Below are 10,881 nucleotides of genomic sequence, written 5' to 3'. Positions count from 1 at the left end.
AACTGAAGATATGAACCATTTTTAGCTAAAAGAAACACAAGAGTAATACCAAGCCTTTGAATTTTGCGAAAAAAATGCTAACTAATGCTAACGGAGTTTTGCACAGCCCTCACTCTCAAAATGCCCTTATTACTTATCGTAACTGCACAAACAAGATATCCGATTAAAGCTGAGACTCCACATATTCCATACATGTAGTGTCATCACTGTATGACCCCGAATTTGCGGAGCTTTCAGCCAGAAAGGAGAAAGTAAACAACATCCGGTTTCAAAAATATTACAATAATTACATCTTACCTTTTTTGATTTGTGATCAAAAGTTGTGTTCAACGGAATAAAAACGCCGCTCAAGGTTAATCCAATGTGTCTGTGTCACGTAGAATGTTTTACTGATAATCCATCATCATATTTATGGCAATAAACTGGGTATAAAGTTTTGCAGTCAAGGCTTACTTTCAGATATGCTTCGTTTGCTTCTCTATTACGTCCGCAATGGTAATGTTTACGTGGATTTGGGAACTGCCCATCGGATTCTATTGGATCTAATGGTTAAGAAAAAGGTGTAAATCACTCAAATCGACCAATGGGTTCAATAGATATGGTCCTGCGTAAAGTATTTAAATGTGAATGCCAGCGGCACACCCATTACTCAGCAGACTCTACGCCGTTACTCAACAGGAATTGCAGCAGCAGGACCCAGAGCGCACAGAGCGGACAGCAGATAACGGAGCAGATTAAAAGATTGGCGTTTAGGACTTTTTCTATACTTTGACTTTTGTCAAATAATGGCTTGCAGGAAAGAGATGCTTACTACTTTACAGGCAATGAAAATGGTGACTAATGTTGACAGCGATGCAGATATGTTACCCGTTGATTCTGAGTCAGACGACGAGGATTTCCTGCAGCCAGAACGGAACCCGGATCGTTGTGACTCTGATGATGAAATTCCACCACGGGAAAGGTATGTAATCTCTCTGTTTTTATCTATTACTTATTTATTTGGTGTACGATTATTCATATAGTAAATAAAAGCGTCTGCTAAATGTAATGTACGCTCAAAATGGCATGTTTGGCAGGAAGAGGGATTATTTACAAAAATAGTGTTTCTTGTCTGTTACATTTACTAAAAGTATAGGCCAGTGTTCATCTATAGGCACTAAATGTATTGCATTCACACACTCAAAATGGCATGTTTGGCAGGAGTTAGAGGGATTATTTACAAAAATACCAAATAGTGTTTCTTGTCTGTTACATTTACTAAAAGTATAGGCCAGTGTTCATCTATAGTCACTAATGTATTGCATTCACACACTCAAAATGGCATGTTTACCGCCAAGGAAACAGGAATTACAGGAATTAATCTAATCTCTTTGTTTTTCCACATTTGTTTTCATAGTGATGGAGATGAGGATGAAATGGCTTCACCATTGCCTACTTTCACCCAGCCCACACCTGCCACACCCTCACATTCCTCAACTTCTAGAAAGAGATCTGCACCAGTATGGCCACTCAGCCTGCATCCAAAAAGCACTCACTTCCAAAGCTACCATCGTCTGGTTTCTACCAGCTTTCTGCAGCGTCAGATGCATCTGTAAACCAAAGGAAGCGTGGCCGAGGTGGGGCTCCCGCTCCTCAGCCAGGAAAAGGAAAAGCATCAGATAAATGTGTAAAACGCAGCCTTCTCCACAAAACGATGAAATGGTACAAGACTTTTTTTTACCATTTTGTGGACATTGCCGTGATGAACAGCTTCATTCTCCACAAGGAGCTGCACAAGATGACGAGTGACCCCAGCGGGACAAAGCCACACACACAGAAGACTTTCAGGGAGCAGCTTGCTTCTGAAATGTTGGAATTTGGAACACCTCCACCCACGATCCCCCCCCGGCCCCCCACCACCACCATGCGGGCCCAAGTTTTATGGGAAAGATGTCAGTATCAGGAAGAACTGCAGGAACTGCCATGATGCTGGCAAAAAGAAGGTGAAGACAGCTGTGTACTGCAGGAAGTGTGAGGTCCCTCTGTGCTTCACTTCCAAAAAAAATTGTTACGAGGAGTGGCATGCCTAAGTTGTAACATTGTAAAGTTTTAAATAAATCTGCTCCAATTGGAGTCAAACTTCATTTTGCATGTTTTTGTTTTTTAATTGTTTTTTTTACAACAGTTGTATTTGGATGGAATGAATACCTATAGTGATAATTCAAAGTAATAAAATGATTTTTACAGTGAAAATGGAACTGATGGTTCCCAAATTACCCAGAGGTGAGTCCGCCTGGACTTTATTTTTCTAAACCTCTCTAAAAAGGTCAAATGTCACTTGTTTTGCATCAATCTTGATACAGGGTACTTATTATGTTATAGTTTGGATTCCTAAAGCTTTTAGTCTACTAACCCATCATTCAAGGGTGGTTTTCACTATAAGTAATGGGTTTTTTTTAGGCGGAGATAGAATTTACATGTTTTTACTATGTTCCATATGAATTTATTTTAAAATAAAAACATCTATATTGATTCTGACACTTCTACATCCAACTCACAGATGTAACCTTGCTTTGAGAAAAAATATTATTAATTTACCCCTTTTAGAAGTGAAGATATAGTCTTTGTTGTGTTAGTGGCATTTTCGAGCCTGAAACCTGAAAAACAGGCTTAGGGCTTAACAGGTTAAATGTGGGGTAGGTAAATCCATCCAGTTATTTTAGCCGGTCCGGCTAAAATGATTGGTCGTACTTTTTACAGTACTACGGCTTCCACAGATGACATTTTTTTTAATTGATTTTTTGTCAAAGCACTTAAGATATTCATTGCTATCGGGATGTTAAGAGCATTCCATGGAATATAACACAAAGTGTATCTCGAGCCGGTTTCTCAAACTTACCTACCCCACCTTTAATAGCATCAAACATATTGTCCTGCCCTTCTTTAAAACTGCAGAATATGACTAGTAGGGGAAGTTTGCAGGATTAAAAGTAAGATGAGAGTAGTCTTTAAAGTTAAGTGGTTTTAAGACTGATTTGATAAAGATTACGATTCAAGAGATGCTTGAAAAACAAACCTGTTGCTGCTTTTTACTCAAGCTCCACCAGGTGGTGCTACTTCACAGCTACTATGATAGAGACAAGCTGTCAAAAGGCTCTGACTAGATCAACCACTGCTGCGTAATGAAGTTTAAGACAATTAACATTCCCAATATCTTACATTAGCAAAAACTTCAGACCAACTACTTCTATAAGGATTTCAGTGGTGTTTCTCCTACCTAATTGCTATTTATTAAAAAGTAATAGCTTGCCATTCTTCAGAAAATGTCAGAACATATCTCCACAGGGCCTTAAAAAAAAGTTTAAAGCTGATTTTATCTTACAGTATGTCCATTTATAATAAAGTAAGTCTAAAAAATCATGAAATAGTATGTCGAAAAATATTATAGTATGTAAAAATAAATATATAGTAGTTCAAAAAAACGTCATACTAAGTTATAGTGTACTGAAAAAGTCTTAAAAACATGAAGAAATATATAATTATGCAGGTCGAACATTTGGAAAAACAGTTATAATATAGTATGTCTGAAAAGTGTCATAGTATAGAATAACCTTTTAATACATTATTTTGATCAGGGTTTCAGTATTCCTGCATATATCCTGTAACACTAAAATAAATGTTCCTGTATTGACTTCTGGGATGCACAAGAGGGCGCTATATGACTACAAGAAGAGAGAAGTACCTGTCAGATGGATCACAGTTCAAAAGTCGACTATTTGCTCCTTTTCGTGATTCCTTTGAGGCTCCTGGAGGAATTAAATGGAAAAACATGAAATAACAGACCAGCTTCATTGTGCATTCCTCATTTATTATCATGGTCCTCTTTACATTAGGTGAGGATGGTTGGAGGTCAGTCCACTATAAACCTTGTTGTGGCCGCCTAAAGTGGAATGTTCAGAAGATTAAAGCCTATCAGCGTGCTCATTTAAAAGTTACACACTATGTTTTTATAATATGATCAACCTGCTCTTACCTTGTGATGAAAACAAGATCACACCTCTGTTTGTTCAGCGTGGTTTGTACAATGTTTTAAAGACATTCTCGTTCAAAATGACAGTGGCAGTGATAACACATGAAAGTAGAATTGTTGTAGATATGTTAAATAACCTAAGAAATAGATATAGAATATGTTGTGTGTGTCATAGGTGTGAAACGAAAATAGGTTGCTTTCCAGGAACAACCTACTGTACCAGAGCAGGTCAAGGTGTTTACAGGAAATAATATAAAGTTCTGTAGTTTTTGTCTGTAATGAGCATGAAAACAGGCATTAGTTTGAAGGACATGTAAACACACATTGTAACCGACTAAACCACATTTTCAATCTTGTGCCATCCCACATAAGGACAGTGATCAAAAAGCTAATTTGCCTACTCCACCTGTTTGAACATCAATGTGTGGAATGAGCAGAAGTTCAGCTCGAGAGTGCGGATATGTATACTTCGTCACTCTCTTTCCCTTATATCATCCTAGGGAATGACGTGAGATAAAACAGCTAGCTACAGCATTAATCTAAGTCTCATTTGCATTCCATGTTTATATCACTGAAAGTAAAGCCTCTCCAGCCACCATATAGCAACATGTGTGTAGATAGTACAGAAAAACAAAGAGTGACAACAAAGCCTGGCGTGGTGCAGGCTTTTGAGTAGAAAGCTCCTAAGAAGATTGTTTTTTCCTCTACACTGTGACAGCACTGTCCTGGTGTCAGGTCTGGTGACTTATTGCATGCTGTCAGTCCTCTTCAACAGATCTGAGGTGAGTTTCAAACATGGTGGCAGTCTGGGCTCGTTTTGGCGCCATCATCCGCCTCCCAAAGCCACACCCAAACACCCCAGGGTCTTTTTCCAGCTGCTCCCCAGGGGCAAGCAGCTCTTCTGGGTACGGTTCCTCCTACTCTTCATCCAAGCCTGGTCAGGACGACTGCATGAGGCCCGTCAGCCGTTTGCCCGTCAGCGACTTGCCCTGATGGGAGGCAGAGAGATAAAGGGAGGGAGGGGGACAGCTGTCACCTTAAGAGCTTAACGAAGGAGCAGTGTGGGAGGAAAAGTTAAAGAAAAGAAAGACTGCAGAGACGTATCAAAGCGTTGGTGCTGGGTGGTTAGTGGACAACATATGATGTACCACAAGTACATCATAATGATACCACAAGAAAATGCCTCGGTGGAGCAGTCATGACAAAGTTAAAGAATTTAAAAAGGCATTGTAGTACTATGTGGAAAATCTGAAAAAGTAATAGTATTTAGACATAATAAAGTACATTGAAAAAGTAATATTAAAAAAATATAATATATTGAAAATTTTGAAAAACGTCATAGTATAGCATGTTAAAAGATATCATGAAAAAGTCATTGTATAGTATGTAGAAAAAACGTCATAGTATACTGTAGCATGTTGAGACATTTGAAAAAAAACTCATAGTATACTACGTCACAAAAAATCATGATAAATGTCATGAACTAGTTTGTCTGAAATGGTTAGGTCAATCAGTCATGGTGTAGCATATCTTAAAATTGTCTTAAAAAAGTCATAGTGTAGCATGTCGAAAAATGTGTAAAACGTCATAGTACAGTTTGTTACAAAATATCATGAAAAGGTCAATAGTATGTAAAGAAATTGAAAAGAAAGTCATTGTATAGCAAAAAACAGAAATGCTATAATATGTCAATCTGCTGACTTTTGAAAAAAACAACTCTTTGTAATTGAATGAATGCAGTTGAAGAGTTATAAGCAGAGGGACACTCACCACACTGCGAGTGAACTTCTCCAGAGAGGTGCGTCGGCCCTGCTCCGTTTCAGGCTGAGAGTCCAAGAGAAAAATCACAAGAGGAACAGTTCAACAATTCAGTGTTTAAATAGCGTATGAATCTCACACACTTGAGCAGATTTGTTCACATTATTACAGATTAAGAGAGGACATGTTTCTTTATTTTGTGTATTCTCGTCTGCCTGTAAAAACATGGGTTAGTATTTTGAGCAACGTTCATGTAGGGACAACCCAAGTCAATACATAACGTAAAAAAAAAAGACCTCTCATTCCTGCCTCCTTACAAAGCGACCTGCCTGGTATATGACCTCACTTCCTGCCGTGTGTAATCACACATTGAGTATATCAGTGATGTGCAGAGAGATCGACCTGTGGGACAAACACAGACAGACATGCTTACTTTCTTCTTTGCCATCAGCAGGTCCTGGTACACGTTGGAGCGCAGGAAGCATGTGTAGCTGTCACTTTTCATCAGTTTGTAGATGTGGTCCTAAATGGAAAGAGAAGAGGCAGGAAGAGAAAGAGACACGTGGGTTACATGCTTCCCAGTAAATCATTCTGAAACAGTGTCGTGCAAAACGTAAGGAGACAGTCACTAAGGGAGGAACGTGATGTGGCAAATTAGGAACTCACTGACAGGAATGTATTCAACTGATTACTTTGTCTCTCTGCTAGGCCGCGCTGAGGCTGTCATTGAGGACTTTAAATTGGACATGGCCACGCCTTCCTCCAGTCACATGGTGGGAAGATGCTTTGTTGCTACGGAGACGGGCACCTACTTTGAAGGCACTGGCTTCCTGAAAGCAGGTGAGAGGAGACACTGAGACGTCGCTTGCAAACTTGTTCCTCAGCAAAAATCTGATTCTACTTTTTCTCAGGTAAAATGTAATGTTCTTGTTATGAAAGGTGAACATTAATGCATCCTTCCCTCTCTCTAGTCTCTTCCTACAGAGTGGGTCTGGATGTGTCGATAGCCTTAGAGTTCAGGACCAGCAGAACCAATGGGGTGCTTTTGGGCATCAGTAACCAAGCCAACGATGGACTGGGACTAGAGATTGTCGAGGGCAAGGTACGTAACATTGACGAAAGGAATCCAACATTTGGGGAAATTGTTATTCAATTTCCACTAGAAATTGAGAAGAAAAAGCGACTGTTAAATAATAGATCAAAAGAACTGGAAACAGCTGTCCTGTCCAACCTATCATACAAGAAGTATTACTTTCTCATCTCAATCTTAACCAGAAAACAAATAAGTGTGAAGGGTGAATTATTCCTTTAATCTACTTTAGAAGTAACGACTGAGCTTGTCCTAGCAATAGCTTGGTACAATATATGTTTTTTTAAATTGTTTAAAGTATCACTGAACAAAACATGTACTTAGATACATATGCATAACATCTCAAAAATATCGTTTAAAACAAGCATTTCTTCCCCTTCCTGTCACCAGCTGCTCTTCCACGTTGACAACGGAGCTGGACGAATCACAGCGGAGCACGTGCCTGAGGGCGAGGGCTTCTGCGACGGCCAGTGGCACTCGGTCACTGCCAAGAAGCTGCGGCACCGCATGGAGCTGGTGGTGGACGAGAAGCAGAGCCAATCAGAGAGCCCCAACGCTCGCTCCAACACGTGTGACACAAACGACCCATCTACGTCGGAGGATATCCAGGTACGACTGCTTTCTAACTCACATACTCAGTATTATACCTTAGTATACATTGAAAACACATTAGTATTAGTACATTTTGTGGATCAAAGAGCAACTTTAAAGGTCACCTATTATGCAAAATCCACTTTTTCATGTCTTTTCTACATCAACATGTGTCCCCTCTCTGTAAAGAGATTCTTAAAGTTTCAGGAAAAAAGATTCTCTCACTTTTTGTCCTGATCCATTTATATAAAAACCTGTCTGAAAATGAGCTGATCAGATTTTGGCCACTTTATGATGTCATAACGATTGTTTGGCTTGAGTAATCATTAGCCAATCACCAACCAAGGTAACACCCCCCCCCACCTTATCACCTGAATCTCCTCCTAGAGCACCATTGTGTTCTTTGTAACCAAATATCTCGGGGAGGGGCTCTTTATTTTCATCTAAAGCAGGGGTGTCAAACTCAAGGCCCGGGGGCCAAATCCGGCCCGCGACCTCATTTTATGTGGCCCGCAAGAGCTTGCAAAGAATATAATATACAATACAATTGGTGTAATTGTTGAATATTTGCTTTCAATTATTTGCCCTAGAGTTCTGCTTTCAGACGTACTTATTTAGGAAGATATTACCAGAACTGATAATAATCCAATCCAGGGCCAACAATGTAATATAATACATTATTTAATATATATTATATATTTACATATATTTATATATAATACAAATTACAACCGGCCCTTTGAGTGCAACCATAATGCTGATGTGGCCCGGGATGAAATTGAGTTTGACACCCCTGATCTAAAGTAACAGACAGAGAATCAGCACTTTTGAAACAGGGCTGAAACAGAGGGGATTATGGGTAATGCTGCAATGATCTGTTTGGTATTCGGAGCCAAACACTTCAGAGACATGTTTGTATATATCTGAGACCTATAATATATTGATGAAAAACAGTATAATAGGGGACCTTTAAATACAAATATGTGAGAGGTCCTGTTTTTCTTTCTCTCTCAGGTGGAGTTCGGCAGGCGGCTCTCTCCACCAGCACTTTCCTTCAGAGGTTGTATGAGGAACCTGAAGATCACCAAAGCTTCTAAGACCATGGAGGTGCAGTTCAACAAGGCTCTGGAGATTAAAGGAGTGCAGCCTCTCTCCTGTCCCGCTGCAGCTGCATAACTGCTACCTTAGAGCTTCCCCTTTGTTGTCCACTCAACAGAGCACTCCTACAAGGGGCTACACATGTTCAAATCTTGCCGCTCTTCTCATTTCTTTGTTTGGTCTCCTCTATCGCCCTGCCTTTGACCCAGAAATGTATCTCAGTGTACTTTTGAAGGAAGGATGTCTCGAGCAGAGTATGGATAGGTGGTATTCTTTCATAATCATTGACATAGAAAGTGGCGTGACAATGGACAGATTACAGTTACATTTAATTGACTAAAATGATTGCTCCAAAGCATAGATGTCTTATTTTTTGGTTGCCTCGACTCCTATCTCCTCATGTCTCTTCCTTGCTTCCTGTTGCTTCAGTAAGACACACAGAAAAGGATGCACAATCAGAGAAATGAGAACAGCCCTCAGCCTTTAAACCTGCACTTCACAATGTTTTTATTTCAGTGTGTAAAGCCCTCTTTGCAAGTTACCTGGTGCAGTTTTGAAGAAGGTAACAGACTTTTAAACAACGTTTTAGCACCCTCCAAACGTTAACCCTTACATTTTCAGAGACCCTGACTTAATGTACATTGGTAAGACTCTGGACAATAAATCTTATCATGGCTACACATTGAGGTCTCAGTGTTTTAACATGTGTTTCTTAATTAACTGTATACTTAGAGAAAGATAATAGTATTAAGACCTGTGCTCACAGTATTCAAGCTAATTATATTTGTGGTATGATTAGGAGAATATTAGATTTGTTTTAGTTAAAGTATATAATATATATATTTACCCTTGTAACATAGACTTTTCTGGAAAGGATGAAAAAGTGTTTCCTTCATAAACCTTGTTCGCTGAGAATTTGTAAATGTTTTCAATCCACATTGTAAAGTCATTACCTTATCACTTACAAAACAATAGACAAAGTTGGACTTCTTGTCAACTTGCTTTTCAGATATCTTTAAATACCTTTGACATTCCATACTTAATCAATGACTTTAATAACTATAATGGAGAATTGTCAAACAAGCTGGATCTTGAAATGTTGAGGTACCCATTTGGAGGTACAAGGTTGTTGTAGGACACTAATGGCAGTGGATTTTCTGCATGGTGTGGCTGAATAATACTTCAGCAGCTGTTTCTGAAATATAACCTTCCTCTAAGCACGGCGATCCCCCCATTGGACCCCTCCCACTTTTTTTTTTTTGAGACACTGTCTCAGGGCTTCTTAACATTTATGAAACTATTAATGTGTAGCACCAGATTAACGGTAAGAATCTCAGCTAACTGAAGATATGAACCATTTTTAGCTAAAAGAAACACAAGAGTAATACCAAGCCTTTGAATTTTGCGAAAAAATGCTAACTAATGCTAACGGAGTTTTGCACAGCCCTCACTCTCAAAATGCCCTTATTACTTATCGTAACTGCACAAACAAGATATCCGATTAAAGCTGAGACTCCACATATTCCATACATGTAGTGTCATCACTGTATGACCCCGAATTTGCGGAGCTTTCAGCCAGAAAAGAGAAAGTAAACAACATCCGGTTTCAAAAATATTACAATAATTACATCTTACCTTTTTTGATTTGTGATCAAAAGTTGTGTTCAACGGAATAAAAACGCCGCCCAAGGTTAATCCAATGTGTCTGTGTCACGTAGAATGTTTTACTGATAATCCATCATCATATTTATGGCAATAAACTGGGTATAAAGTTTTGCAGTCAAGGCTTACTTTCAGATATGCTTCGTTTGCTTCTCTATTACGTCCGCAATGGTAATGTTTACGTGGATTTTGGAACCGCCCATCGGATTCTATTGGATCTAATGGTTAAGAAAAAGGTGTAAATCACTCAAATCGACCAATGGGTTCAATAGATATGGTCCTGCGTAAAGTATAAATTGTGAATGCCAGCGGCACACCCATTACTCAGCAGACTCTACGCCGTGTTTACTACGTAAACAACAGGAATTGCAGCAGCAGCAGGACCCAGAGCGCACAGAGCGGACAGCAGATAACGGAGCAGATTAAAAGATTGGCGTTTAGGACTTTTTCTATACTTTGACTTTTGTCAAATAATGGCTTGCAGGAAAGAGATGCTTACTACTTTACAGGCAATGGAAATGGTGACTAATGTTGACAGCGATGCAGATATGTTACCCGTTGATTCTGAGTCAGACGACGAGGATTTCCTGCAGCCAGAACGGAACCCGGAGCGTTGTGACTCTGATGATGAAATTCCACCACGGGAAAGGTATGTAATCTCTCTGTTTTTATC

At 39.4% G+C, this 10,881-nt stretch overlaps 1 protein-coding gene and 1 long non-coding RNA gene across 2 annotated transcripts; one reads left to right on the top strand and one right to left on the bottom strand.

Moving 5' to 3' along the window:
• Window positions 1-3,644: 3,644 nt before the first annotated feature.
• LOC117486943 lies at window positions 3,645-6,292 on the bottom strand. Its single transcript, XR_004556338.1, has 3 exons — window positions 6,201-6,292; window positions 5,780-5,833; window positions 3,645-4,998 (listed from the first exon to the last, which is right to left on the bottom strand). It is a non-coding gene; the product is annotated as an uncharacterized LOC117486943 (long non-coding RNA).
• Window positions 6,293-6,473: 181 nt separating this feature from the next.
• LOC117486909 (laminin subunit alpha-2-like) lies at window positions 6,474-8,624 on the top strand. Its single transcript, XM_034135499.1, has 4 exons — window positions 6,474-6,607; window positions 6,739-6,869; window positions 7,248-7,466; window positions 8,463-8,624. The coding sequence occupies exons 1-4, from the start codon at window positions 6,514-6,516 to the stop codon at window positions 8,622-8,624; spliced, it is 606 nt and encodes a 201-aa protein (XP_033991390.1). The 5' UTR covers window positions 6,474-6,513.
• The last annotated feature ends 2,257 nt before the right edge of the window (window positions 8,625-10,881 follow it).

The sequence above is a fragment of the Trematomus bernacchii genome, unplaced genomic scaffold, assembly GCF_902827165.1.
Source record: "Trematomus bernacchii unplaced genomic scaffold, fTreBer1.1, whole genome shotgun sequence".
Classification (NCBI taxonomy): Eukaryota; Metazoa; Chordata; class Actinopteri; order Perciformes; family Nototheniidae; genus Trematomus; species Trematomus bernacchii.
The sequence above is the reverse complement of the archived record's forward strand: the minus strand, read 5'-3'. Positions and strand labels throughout refer to the sequence as shown.

What these genes read in the sequence shown, in the direction of transcription:
- LOC117486909 (XM_034135499.1), top strand. Translation starts at nt 6,514, where the DNA reads ATGGCCACGCCTTCCTCCAGTCACATGGTGGGAAGATGCTTTGTTGCT. An exon ending in CACTGGCTTCCTGAAAGCAG is followed by an intron (nt 6,608 to 6,738) that starts GTGAGAGGAGAC and finishes CCCTCTCTCTAG; the next exon opens with TCTCTTCCTACAGAGTGGGT. An exon ending in CTACGTCGGAGGATATCCAG is followed by an intron (nt 7,467 to 8,462) that starts GTACGACTGCTT and finishes TTTCTCTCTCAG; the next exon opens with GTGGAGTTCGGCAGGCGGCT.